The sequence below is a fragment of the Artibeus jamaicensis genome, unplaced genomic scaffold (genome assembly GCF_021234435.1).
Source record: "Artibeus jamaicensis isolate MK-2021 breed Jamaican fruit bat unplaced genomic scaffold, CSHL_Jam_final scaffold_369, whole genome shotgun sequence".
Classification (NCBI taxonomy): Eukaryota; Metazoa; Chordata; class Mammalia; order Chiroptera; family Phyllostomidae; genus Artibeus; species Artibeus jamaicensis.
In genome coordinates, this window is record NW_026522042.1 from 37,887,699 (window position 1) to 37,901,904 (window position 14,206).

Here is a 14,206-nt window from a genome sequence, read left to right on the forward strand (position 1 = left end):
TCTTGCCTATAAGGTCTCTTTTGAGAAATCTGCTGACAGTCTGATGGGAACTCCTTTGTAGGTGACTGTTCTATTCTCTCTTGCTGCTTCTAGGATTCTCTCCATTTTAATCTTGGCTAATGTAATGATGATGTGCCTTGGTGTGTTCCTTCTTGGGTCCAACTTCTTTGGGACTCTCTGAGCTTCCTGGATTTCCTGGAAGTCTATTTCCTTTGCCAGCTTGGGGAAATTCTCCTTTATTATTTGTTCAAATAAGTTTTCCACTGGTGGCTGTTCCTTTCCCCCTTCTGGTACCCCTATAATTTGGATGTTGGAGCGTTTAAAGATGTCCTGGAGGTTCCTAAACCTCTCCTCATTTTTTGAATTCTTGCTTCTTGACTCTTTTCTGTTTGGCCATTATTTGCTTTCTTCTGGTCCACTCCATTGATTTGAGTCCCAGTTTCCTTTTCATCGCTATTGGTTTCCTGTGCAATTCCATTCATTTCAATTAGTTTTGCCTTCATATGTTTCTCTAATTTGTGGCTATAATCAACCAGTTCTGTGAGGATCCTGATCACCAATGTTTTAAACTGTGCGTCTGAGAGTTTTGCTGTTTCTTCATCACTTAGATTTATAGGCTCTGGGGCTTTGAGATCTTCTTGAGCCATTTTTGGTCTGTTCGCGCCCTTTAAGTGTGAGGAGCGGAGCCTTGGACTTTCAGGTCGCTGGGGTTGTGACGCTGTATGTGGGGGCATGGTCAGAGCGGGTAAATGGTGGCCCCCTCTGCTGTTTTCGTGCTTAGGTTGTTCACTGGGGCAGGGCCACTTAGGTCGTTGGGTTATGAAGCTGTATGTGGAGGCGGGGTCAGAGCGAGGAAATGGCGGCACCCTCCGCTGCCGCAGGGGCCTGCTGGCTCCTGTCCAATTGCCCACTCCCTCGCTTATCTATCCACGCACAAATGCGCGACCACAGTCAACCGGTAGCCCTGCTCTCTCACTGTTTCCCCACGGTCACTCGCTGAGTTGCCCACCAGGTCCAACCCTGCGCCTGAATTCCGCACGCCTGAGTCCGTCTGACCGAGTTTTCCTGTGCAACCCCACTCCACCAGCTGCTGGTTTTGCCCCTCTTACCGGTCAGGCTGAAGAATTTGTTGTTATCAGACTTCCGAAAAGTTCAATTTTCTGTGTTCTGGCTGTGTTTTCTGTTGCTAATATTTAGTTGTCTCTGAACTTGGCTGTGTGAGAAAGTGCAGCATCTCCACCTATGCCTCCATCTTGGTGGAAGTCCTGTTTGATCTCTTTCTGTTTCACCTTTTTTAAAGTCAGCTTAGCTTTCCACTTTAGAAATCACAGTGACATCGTTGCTTGTTCAGATCTCAAACAAAAACTAAATGTTCTTACTGAACATTCGCTATATCCCTGACACTGTACTATGTACTGGCATACATAGATGAATAAGACAAAAATGCTTGCCTTTAAGCTGTTCATGGTTTTGTAGCCGAGATGCAAGTAAATAAGGAAATAGATGTAATAATAAAAGTATGTACTATATAGAAGAGTAGGGTGGAGGATGGAGTGCTTTACTATCTAATTACAGATTTACAGAGGTGATGTCAAATGTGAGCAGCAACTTAAGTGATTTGTGTATCATTGTCTGTTAGCTGCCATTTTACTGATTTTATTCCTTTATTTTTAGAGAGAGGGTAAGGGAGGGAGAAAAAGAGGAAGAGAAACATGTGTGAGCGAAACATCAGTTGGTTGCCTCTTGTATGCCCCCTACCAGGGACCTGGCCTGCCACCCAGGCATGTGCCCTAACTGGGCATTGAGACAGCAACCTTTCTGTTCACAGGGCGGTGTTCAGTCCACTGAGCACACCAACCAGATCTTAGCTACCATTTAAAAAAACACACAAAAGTAGATAGAATTGTCTAATGAACCCCTTCTTATTGTCAGTCTTAATATTTTTTGGTTACTTCTAACCTTTTATTTAACTTACTGATATTTAAGTTCTATATATATATATATATGTTTTGCTATTCAAACAATGCTACAATATTCATCTTTTTGCTTATGTATTTTGTATATTGGTAAGAGTACATTTGTAGAATAAATTTCTACCAGTGGGCATAATTAAGGGACATAGGCATTTAAAATTTTTTTAAATTTATTTTTAGAGGAAAGGAAAGGGGAGAAAGAGAAACATCAATTTGTTGTTCTACTTATTTATGCATTTATTGGCTGATTCTTGTATGTGCCCTGATCCAACCTTGGTGTATCGGGATGATGCTCTAACCAAATGAGCTACCTGGCTAGGGCTTCAGGATGAATGCATTTTTATTTGCTTTTTAAAATTTTTTATTTTTTGATTAAAGTTTTCACTCAACACTATTTGTATTAGTTTCAGGTATAGGGCACAGTGGCTAGACATTCATATAGGTTACAAAGTGCTCCCTCCAATAAGTCAAGTGCCCAGCTGGCACCATAGATAGTTATTACAGTATTGTTCACTATATTCTGTGCTTTACCTTACATCCCCATGCTTATTTTGTAACTAATAAATTAGTATTTCTTAGTCTTCATCACCTTATTTCACCCTCCTCTCCAACACCCCGTTTTTGGCTCCATCACTTTGTTCTCTTGTATCTGTAAGTCTGTTGCAGTTGTTTGTTTGATTCCACATGTAGGTGATATTATATGATATTTGTCTTTCTCTTTCTGGCTTATTTCATCTTACCTCCACCCAATGCCCCCCTAACTATTGTTGGTAGTGCTATCTAGAAGCTTGTTCAGATTCAGGGTTGACTGTCTCTTGTTTTTTTTTTTTTTTTCCTTTTGACAAGCTGCTTTAAGAATTAAAATGTATCTTTCTTTAAACTTTCTAAAACAGTAACTTTTCTGTTACCATAGAGAAGTCTTCACAGACATTCATTTTTTTTTTTTGTCTTGGATACATTATCTTTCTCTAGTTTGCTTTTGACCTTAGGCAGTTTAGCAATTTTGTAATATTTCTTGTCCCTAATTCCCCAAGAATATGCTTTCTGCCTCCTATTCTTTTTGTAGATTTGGGCTGTAGATATGAATTGACTTGCAAGAATTTAACTATCATTGAGAAAAAAGGAAACCTTTCTCTAACCCACCTGTTGGAAATGTTCCAGTAACACGTGGTAAATACTATAATGCTTATACATTCCACTAAAAGGCTACTCTCTTAAGTGTTTGTTTGGCCACTACCTGTTCTTCCATGGAGGAAAATTGGAGCTTTGAAGTTACTAATGTCACTTTCTCAATGGCTTGTATATGGCCATGTCTGTCATTTTCCTAAATGTGGAATACTGCAGTTCTTTTCTCATCAGTTGATTTCATTCCTTTCCTCATATTACTCTGCCTGTTCTTGTTCCATTTTTCCAGGCTACTTTATGCCATAAAACATTGCTTATGTTACTGCATTTTCTTAAATTCTGCCATAATTACTTTGTGGATAGCTTAAAACACATTCAGATCTTCATCTCACATTGTCTTTTTGTAGAGAGTATTTTTTAAAAATTCAGTATTTAACTACAGAAGTAGAGACAGTGGTATAAGGAGTTTCTTGTGATGTTTTGCTTTATGGTGAGGTTTTCATTCTCATGTTTTGAATCCCATCTTTTTTGTATTACTTTTTTCTTTACCCTCCCATTTATTTATTTCCCTCAGGAGCTCTTTTTGCATCATTTATTTACCTATCTTCTTGGACCCTGAAAACTCATTTCTGTATTTCTAGATGACAGTCCTGGCCAAGTCACTGAGAATTCCATTGTCCTCTTTCTATGTCCTTGAAGGTAAAAGGATGCTTGGAGTATACTTTTTTTGGGCTGTAGTACTTACTTCTAACCATGAGGTGGCACTGCAGATTACTCTGTTTTTACATTCTAGGGAATGGTGGATCTATGCAGGAGTGCCTTATCTGGTAAAGAAAGAAGTTGATGGGGAAACTGACTTAGAAATGAAATTAAATTATGCTTTACATCTGAAACAAATACAAAATAATACTGAAATATACATATATAACTAAAGCTAAAAATGAAACTAAAGATACTACATTGCTAACAGATATAAATTTATTTTCCTTTATATGGTGGAAGTGTATATAATATGTGAAGCTTAAAGGAAAGTAATCAGTAAATTAGAACTTTTTGGTTGGTTTTATTTTTCTGTTATTATAAACACCACATAGTAAGAATATCAATCTTCCTAAGTGCTTCTTAAGGATGACTGTTTGCATTGAAACTGCTGTTTGATTACATGACTTAGAGTTCCTTGAATGAGGGGGATTGTTTTGGCAATCATTGGCATCACAAATCTAGGATATGGCAGAACTCTTGTTGCTGAAGACCAAGGTTGTAATTTTTCTCTCCTGAACTTTATGATCAGAGTGCACTTAGTGAGCACATTACACACTTAAATGTGCTATATTTAATATAATGCCATGATTTCTTTATATGTACCTGACAAGAGAAATACGCAATGATTTTAAGGTCTTGAGAAGTTGAGAGGTTTTAGGAGTAGGGAAGAGAAATGAAGCAAATTTTCTCATGGAAATTTAGAACAGGTTTAAAGTGAAAATTCTTGGCCTTTTGAAAAATGTTTTTTTCAACATAAAGATAAAATATGTAGACTATAAAAATCCTTATAATCCCTGGAGCTACCTAAACACAACTACTCTTTTAATTTGATTTGTTTTCCGCTTGTCTTTTATTCTTAGGGTGTTTGGAGATATATGGAATTATCTTTTTAGTCAAGTGCTGGAAAGTGCTGTTTACATAAAACATGCAGGGATGCTAAATGACCTATAATGTGTACACAGAGAATAATTTCCCTGTCCAAACCAGCAGACGAGCTCTGTCGGGAAACTGAAATGAACCCAAACTGTACAGTATGCATTCAAATGGTACTGGCATCTTTGGAACCTTGGCTGTTGTCCTGAGTCTGTGTCTTTAATTTTACTTTAGTCTCTTGAATACATGCTCTTCCTTGCTCTGAATTAACATCATTTTTTGTTGTTGGTACTCTGCCCAAATGTTTTTTATTTAGTCACTTTCCCTTGTGTCTTGCTGACTGTGGCATTTATACAGTCAAAGCACTTTAAAAAATAACAGTTTTATTAAGACACACAGACCGTACAAATCACTTACTGGAAGCATGCAGTTCAGTGGTTTTTAGTATATCCACAGAGTTGGGCAGCCATCACCGCGGTCAGTTTTAGAACCTTGTCATAGCCCCAAAAGAGACCACATTCCCATCAGCAGTCATTCTACATCTTCTCTGATCCCCTGGCCCTCATCAACCACTTGCCCACTTTTTGTTTCTATAAATTTGTTTATTCTTGAAATTTTGTAAAAAGGGAGTAATACAACATGTGGTCTTTTGTGACTGTCTTCTTTCACTTAGCATAATGTTTCAATGGTCACTTATGTTGTGGCATATATGGAAAAGGATTTCATTTCTTGTTATTGCTAAATAATATTGCATTGTCTGGAAATACCACATTATATTTACCCATTCATCAGATGATAGACATTTGAGTTGTTTTCACTTTTGGCAATTATAAATAATGCTGCTGTGAAAATTCACGTACCATTTTTTGTGTATCATATGTCTTAATTACTCTTGGGTATATAAATAGAGTTGGAATTTTTGGGTCAAATATTTTGTTTAACATTATGAGAAACTGACAGATTTTTCTAAAGTGGCTGCTCCATTTTACATCCCCACCAGCAATGCATTGGGGCTCCATTTTCCACATCCTCCTCAATACCTCTTATATATGCATTTTTTACTATTGCCATGCGGGTGGGTGTGAAGTCATGAAGATTTACCCCTAGATTTTCTAAGAGTTTTATAGTGTTACCTCCTAATGTTTTGAGTTAATTTTTGTGTGTGGTGTAAGGAAATGGTCCAGCTACTCTTTCACATTTGGATAACCAGTTCAACACCATTTGTTGAAAAGACTGCTTTATTTATTGAATTGCCTCAGTATCCTTGTTGAAAATCAGTTGACTGTATATTTTTATTATTATTTTTTTTTAATTCTCAGCCCCAGGATATTTGTTCATTGCTTTTAGAGAGAGAGGCAGGGAGGGAGGGAGAATGAGAAGGAGAGAGACAGGGGGAGAGAGAGAGAGACAGGGACGGATGGACACATTGATGTGTGAGAGAAACATTGATCGGTTGCCGTCTTCTACACACCCAGACTGAGAATTGAACCCTCAGCCTCCTGGGTACGTGCCCTGACAAGGAATCAAGCCCCATGACTCTTCTGTCTATGCATCGATGCTCCAACCAACTGAGCCACCTGGCCAGGGTAAAAAAAAATCAGTTGAATTTAGATGTAACAGTTTGTTTCTGGACTTTTAAATCTGTTTCATTAACACGTATATTCATTGTGCCTGTTACCAGCATTGTCATGACTGTAGCTTTTTAGTGAGTTTTGAAATCTGAAAATGAGTAATTTCCCATATTTGTTTTTTATTGTTACCAGAGAACATATTTGTATGATTTTAGTCCTTTTAAATTTGTTTAGGCTTGTTTTGTGGTCCAACATATGGTTTCCTCGGGAGAATGTTCCATGTACTCTTTGTGTACCCTCAAGAGGAATGTGTGCATCCTGCTGTTGAGTGGAATGTTCCTTAAATATCTGTTAGGTCTAGTTTGTGTGTAATGTCGTTCAAGAATTTCATTAGTTTCTTCCTAGTTGTTCCATCCATTATCAAAAGTAGAGTATTGACATCTCCAGCTGTTACTGTTCCTGATGTGGAACCTCTGCCCTTTGAGCTGGCTGGGGTAGGCATGATTGAGGCTGTTTTTGGCCTCATGTGCTTGAGGTAAGAGGTGGTGCTTGGGTAGAAGAAGAGAGCCCTCGACCTCTCTGCTACACTTGCCTGCAATAGAGGCAGCACAGCTCAGGTGGATGAGAAGTGCTGACCGCCTGCCTCTCCTTGGGAGAAACTGAAGCTCTGGATTAACAACTGGGTTGAGAGGGAGCCCCTTGTTCTTGGCTACAGCTACCGGGGAGTAGAGGTTCTGTAGCACTGTGAAATGGAGTGAGTTCACAGCTCAGTGCCGCATATTCTTGCCATTCCTTCCAAGATTTCATAGTATTTCTTGCCATAGAGTTTTCTCCATTTGTTGTATGTTCTTTTTTTTAAGAGGTTTTTAAAAAATATTTTATTTATTCATTTTTAGAGAAAGGGGAAAAGGAGGGAGAAAGAAAGGGGGAGAAACATCAATGTGTGGTTGCCTTTCATGTGCCCCCTACTGGGGACCTGGCTGGCAGGCCCTGACTGGGCATTTACTGTATGTTCTTAACCATACTTTCCAGAGACATTAAATGGGTGCTTTTTATAATTTTTTGCCAGTTATGGTTGTTTCACTGAGGAGAAGATCTGTGTAACTCTTCATGCTACCATTCCAAAAGTATTCTGGAAAGAGGAGACTGTATTTCTTTTTCTTTTAAACTGATAGTTGGGCCTAGAGTTTTGATTAGGTGAAGGCTGAGCATTTTTGATATTTCAGAGGTAATGTATGCATTTCATTGCATCACATCAGGAAACAGCAAAGGTCAAGTTGTGCAGCTGTTCATGATACTGAGTTTGTTTTATTCAGTTGAGCTGGTGATGACAGATCCCTTCATTTTAAAGGTTTGTTTGTCTATTGCACTTAGCAAGTAGTCTGTGGATATACTTGGACACACTGGGTATATTCCGTTCCCAGTTGCTGTTCTTTCACTTAATAGGTTTAGTATTCATTTTTGACTCATGCCTGAATACTTTATTTCACTGGGGGAACCTTTGTTGGTGTTGAAAATCTTTTCCTTCAATTTCTTATTGTAATCTACACCTTTTTCTAAGTTTACTAACTCACTGCTTTAACATTTAATAGTGGGGTGGGGTTATTGTTTACATGCAATCTCCTAAAACTAAGGACAGGATCAGATAATGTGGTAATCTAAGGAAATGGTCATGGCTGACATTAAAGTCACTGTGGATCTAAGATGTCTGTTGGTGGCGGGCAGAAGTGCTGAGTTTTCTCTCATCTGCCTCTTTTGATGAAAACCAGTTCAGTTCCCAGCCATAGTCATATCTGCATATCTTTGGACTTGGGTTCCCCCGCCCCCCCCCCCCCCCCAGGATTGGCAAGTATCTTACAGAAACAAGCCTAGAAAGTCCAGTCACATGGGGATGAGTATTTTTAGTCCATTAAACATTTGCTAGATTGTTTAGACTTTTATAGAATCAAAGAATAGAAAAAGTCCACTAATGAATAAATTGAACAGACTCAATTGTGAAACACTGTAGGGAGAAGGGCAAAATCCCAGTGCCCTTTTAGTTTTCTACTTCTTTCTTTTTGTTCTTAGAGAAGAGTTTAGATTTTGAACAATTCTCTTCAGTAGTATACATAATTGAGGGCTCATAAAGTAGACATAGTGTTTCCTCTTGCTCAGTGTGTTGAAACTGCACAAATTAATGAAAAATCAAAGCAACCTCAATGTTTACATTATTAATTAGAAAACAGGGAAATTTAGTCTTGCTGTTTCTGCTTGGTTGTTTTAAGGGTCTTAGTAATTGATAAGAATGCCGAAAGGAAAAGGATAAATTCCTTTACATATGTAGAGGGTTTTTCTCCTCCACACAGAGGAGCTGTAACAGGGCTTTTACTGGGAGAGACTAGCTTCCCTGGCCTTCAGGTCTCCTGGTGGTGGTCTCTATGAAGAGCCCGTCAAGTCCACTGAGGAATACATTTAGCCATTCCCACAAATTAGTGTGTGTCTCTCCTTCTTTTATCTTCCACCCCTCCACCCTTATTTTCTTTTCTCCTTCCTTCCTTTCTTCCTTCTTCCCCCTCCATCTTTATTACTTACAGTTTTCTCCAGGTTTTTTTGGAAATTGGTTGTGTGCCTTTTTCAATACCAGGTGCAAATAACAGTAGCAACCCTATTTCTGTAATTCAGCTATCCCCCCCCCCCCAAATTCTGCTATTCTGTAATTATGCTAATTCCCCCCCCCAAATATCAAAGGTTAGTTTTTCACCCTCTGACTGCTAGTAATCACCAATAGTCATCTATTTTTTAATCACACTGTTTTTTCCCACACTGTTACATTCGAATGACTTCATACATTTCCCCCCCTGTTCTTTGTTGCCATCCCTATGCTTTTAAGAGAATTCCACAGGTGACTACTATATGAATATTTAATTTGATCCTTTTAGGTTTCTGATGGATTCAGAAATCTTTTTGACAGTTTTTCTAGGAACTTACTGTGAGGGAGCATGGTGGGTTGGTGGGTGTTTGGGAGTGGCAAAAGCTGGAATTTCGGAGACCTGGTAATTGGGTCTCACTCTGCCATGTGTTAATTATAATTACTACATAATCCTGGACAGCTCTCCTATAGCTGGAAGGTCTTTCTCTGTAAAACAGTGATATTAGTTCCCATGTCAGATTCGCTTTTAAAAAAAAAAAATTTTCTTTTTTAAATTTTTTTATTGATTATGCTGTTACAGTTGTTCTATTCCCCCCTTCATTCCCCTCCACCCTACCCCATCCCCACCATTACCCCCCCCTTTAGTTTATGACCATGTGTCTCAAGTTCTTTAGATTCTATATTTTCCATACTATTCTTGCCCTTCCCCCTATCTATTTTCTATCTACTGTCTATGCTACTTATTTTCTGTACCTTCTCCCCCCTTCTCCTCCTCCCACTCCCCTGTTGCTAACCCTCCTTGAGATCTTCATTTCTATGTTTCCACTTTTGATTTAGCTGTCCTTTTAGTTTGCTTTTGTTTTAGGTGTGGTTGTTAATAACTGTGAGTTTGTTGTCCTTTCACTGTTCATGTTTCTTAAACTTCTTTTTCTTAGATAAGTCCCTTTAACATTTTATATAATAAGGGCTTGGTGATGATGAACTCCTTGAATTTGATCTTATCTGAGAAGCACTTTATCTGTCCTTCCATTCTAAATGAAAGCTTTGCTGGATAGAGCAATCTTGGTTGTAGGTCTTTGGATTTCATGACTTGGAATACCTCTTTCCAGCCCCTTCTTGCCTGTAAGGTCTCTTTTGAGAAATCTGCTGACAGTCTGATGGGGACTCCTTTGTAGGTGACTGTCCCCTTAGCTCTTGCTGCTTCTAGGATTCTCTCCTTCATTTTAATCTTGGCTAATGTAATGATGATGTGCCTTGGTGTGTTCCTTCTTGGGTCCAACTTCTTTGGGACTCTCTGAGCTTCCTGGATTTCTTGGAAGTCTATTTCCTTTGCCAGCTTGGGGAAATTCTCCTTTATTATTTGTTCAAATAAGTTTTCCACTGGTGGCTGTTCCTTTCCCCCTTCTGGTACCCCTATAATTTGGATGTTGGAGCATTTAAAGATGTCCTGGAGGTTCCTAAGCCTCTCCTCATTTTTTGAATTCTTGCTTCTTGACTCTTTTCTGTTTGGACATTATTTGCTTTCTTCTGGTCCACTCCATTGATTTGAGTCCCAGTTTCCTTTTCATTGCTATTGGTGTCCTGTGCAATTCCATTCATTTCAATTAGTTTTGCCTTCATATATTTGTGTAATTTGTGGCTATAATCAACCAGTTCTGTGAGGATCCTGATGACCAGTGTTTTAAACTGTGCGTCTGAGAGTTTTGCTGTTTCTTCATCACTTAGATTTATAGGCTCTGGGGCTTTGAGATCTTCTTGAGCCATTTTTGGTCTGTTTGCGCCCTTTAAGTGTGAGGAGCGGAGCCTTGGACTTTCAGGTCGCTGGGGTTGTGACGCTGTATGTGGGGGCGTGGTCAGAGCGGGGGAAATGGTGGCGCCCTCTGCTGTTTCTTGCCGCTGGGTGAGGAGCAGCGCCTTAGGTGTTTCACCTGGGCCGGGCCACTCAGAGTCACTGGGTTATGACGCTGTATGTGGAGGTGGGGTCAGAGCAGGGAAATGGCGGCGCCCTCCCTGCCGCTTGCCGAGGGGACCTGCTGGGTCCCGGTCCAATCGCCCACTCCGTTGCTTGTCTATCCGCGCACCAATGCGCGACCACAGTCAACCCACAGCCCTGCTCCCTTGCTGTTTCCCCGCAGTGGCTAGCTTGATCGCTTGCTCGGTCACTCACTAGGTCCAACCCTGTGCCTGGATTCCGCACGCCTGAGTCCGTCTGACCGAGTTTTCCTGTGCAACCCCGCTCCACCAGCTGCTGGTTTCACCCCTTACCGGTCAGACTGAAGAATTTGTTGTTAACAGACTTCCGAAAAGTTCAGTTTTCTGTGTTCTGGCTGTGTTTTCTGTTGCTAATATTTAGTTGTCTCTAAACTTGGTTGTGTGAGAAGGCACGGCATATCCAGCTATGCCTCCATCTTGGCGGAAGTCTCCTCAGATTTGCTTTGATAGGTTTGTTTGGGATCTTTAAAACACTTAATATGCTTTAGTAATGTGGTATTTTTTAATAACCCATTATGTCTGTCATTCCTAAATTATTTTTGATGATGCATTTAATTTGCAATTTAGGGACTGATAGTTCCTTAAACTTTCCCTTGTAAGTTAATTAATCCTTAGAAATATTTCCAGTAGAAGTTATGAAAGATGATTTATTTCTCAGACCTAAAAGCCTTTTTCCCTGTTAGCGAACCACTCATAGTTGTGTTTCTGTGGGAAAAATACACTCTAGGTTCCAACTCCTGTTTTTGAAATTCATATTTTGCAGTTTGTTCTAATGATGAGAATATATCTTTCTGCTTCCCACCTCATAATCCCCCAGGATTTGGGTAGAGAAAGAGACCCTTTCTGATTCTTACCATCTGAGCCACTACTCAGTGCTTGACACAAAATTGGTTCTCCAGTATGTGAACTGAGCCCTCCTTCCCACACTGGATGGACTTCTTGGGATCAAGGGTCAAAAACAAGGGTAGGAGGGGACAGGGCATACACTTCTGGGGAGGACCTGGATGGGGCAGGTAGGGATGGAATCCAGCAGATTCCATTAGAACAGGTAAATGCTGAGGGCGAGGGGGACAGAAGGATAAGAACTTGCTGTGAAGGTCTGGAAATGTGAAAAGTGAAGGTGCGTGATGTATATGTTGAGTGTTCTGCACTGTCTCTGCTCTAGGTGAAAACTGCTCTTTAAGTAGTGACTCAAAATAGGGACATGGCTTTTTTCTTTCTTTTTTGCAGGGTGGGGACGAATTCTGGTACAGCATTTTGCTATTATTGTTTATATTAATATTTTAATATATTCATGTTTCTAACTTCCAAGGGTTCTTTTGGAGGTATATCTGTTAAAGTCAAGACACTTTATTTTCCCCTACAAGGTCATCCATAAACTGTTCCTGCCTACTTCTCCAACCTCATCTTGTTCTACTTTCCCCTTTTCTCGTAAGTGTTAGTCATACTGACCTTCTTAAGTTTATTTCTAATCTTCAGGCTTCGTTTTCTGTTGTTTTCTCCGGAGCTCAGCATGGCCGAGCATCTCTTGTCATTCATGTCTCTTGTGTCACTTCTAAGAAGCTTTTCCTGAACACCCAGTCTAAAGTAACACATTTAGTTGCTGTTAGTCTTTAAAACATGATCCTGTTTTCTTCATATCACTACTTTCCACTAGAAGGTAAGCTGCATGAAGTCAGGGACAGTCTTTTGTTCTTTGCTATATTCTAAGAACAGTGGTTGGTACACAGCAGGCTTTCAGCAATTTAATGAAATAAATCAGTTAATTAGCTGTCATGTGGTTCATTCAGTGCGAAGTACTTTATTCAAAGTTGGTCACCTTTCTTTATTCAGCAAATATTTATTAAGCATATATCGTGTGTCTTGTTGAGCTCCTGGGACTGCAGAGATGCTTTAGATGTCAGTGCTGGCACTTGAGTGAGGTTGTGTTAGATACTGATTACGGTCAGTGTGGCTTTGCTAGTTAAGTCCAGCAGTGCCACTTAATAGATTGTGACTGTGGCAAGGTATGGTCTCTTATCCTTTACTACCTACCACATAGAATTATTACTAGGAATAAATTAATTATAAAGCCTTAATGTAATGCTTAACAGCATATACACTCAGAGAATGGCTATTATTTTAAAACTTGAATTTTATTTTTATTTTAGCTGGCTTGAATTGAACTGTGGGAATTTTGAGTAAGTGTATGGGTGTCACATAGAAAAGGTAGAAATCCAGCAGAAACATGAAGGAATAGGTGAGTGAGTGAAGTGTAGGAATAATTCAGATCACTGAAGCTTTTTCTCCATTGATGTTTCCAATAACTTTGTATGTGTAATAAACATTCAAATGTGTTAATTTATCATTGCCAGGTTTCCATGGATCTCAATAGTGCCAGCACTGTTGTTCTTCAGGTCTTAACGCAGGCCACCAGTCAGGATACTACTGTGTTAAAGCCAGCTGAGGAGCAGTTGAAACAGTGGGAAACACAGCCCGGTTTCTATTCAGTGTTGCTGGTAAGTTGTTCAAAATAGTTATCAGTATTTTTAATAAAATGAGATACTATTATATTCATTGTTTTAAAAACCTACTTATGTTGCTGATTAACTTAGTGAAACTGATCCAGATCCAAATGTTTGGCTGCCGGTTGCACTGCAATTTACTAATTCAAGGCATGGCTCTTTGAGGGCCCTTTAAGAGATGCTTGTTGATGGGTAAGTAAATAACAGAGCAGGGTATTGATACTATCTGCTTAGAAGGTTACACTGCTGGTTTTCTATTTTAGCACGTTAATGGTGACCTCAAAACTGCAGCTGGTATACTTCCATGTTTTGTCTTCATCCTCGCCCCCGTTGATTTATGTTGTCACAGTTGTTCAGGTGTCCCCACTGCAGCTTCAGTCAGGTCTGCCTTGCCCAATGTGTTTCACTTTAAAACAGTGTTTTGTTTTTTTTCAAACTTAACATTTTTATTTTCTTGACATGTCTGTACTTTTCCTGGGTGTTAAGGGAAATTGCATAATAATTTAATTAACAATATATGTTTTAACTAAACCTTTCTGGGAGTTTAAAGATTTTGGTTAGTTAATCAGTATTGTTTTCTGAATGCCGAATGAAAGCAAGTCTTTTTGTCTTAGAGCCTTCCTTATTTTTTTCTTCTGAAAATAAGAGAGTTCTGATTAGTGTTTGAAACTTTGTTTTGGGGGAGGGCAGTAAGCTACCAGTGGATCAGGATTGATCCAGTATTTGAGACTGTGACACATTTAGACAAAAAACTGTGTACCCTGCCTCGTAAATAGA

General features: G+C 39.4%; 1 protein-coding gene across 6 annotated transcripts in view; it reads left to right on the forward strand.

The window, feature by feature from the left end:
• The window catches only part of IPO11 (importin 11), a 189,714-nt gene that overhangs the window by 8,872 nt on the left and 166,636 nt on the right, over positions 1-14,206 (forward strand). For all 6 annotated transcript variants that reach the window (XR_008390098.1, XR_008390097.1, XM_053657295.1 and 3 more), the window contains exon 2: positions 13,280-13,423. Coding sequence is in view for 4 of the 6 variants with exons in the window: in XM_053657295.1 (XP_053513270.1) it covers positions 13,286-13,423 (138 nt within the window). In the remaining 2 variants the exon portion in view is untranslated. The remainder of the gene's footprint in view (positions 1-13,279; positions 13,424-14,206) is intronic.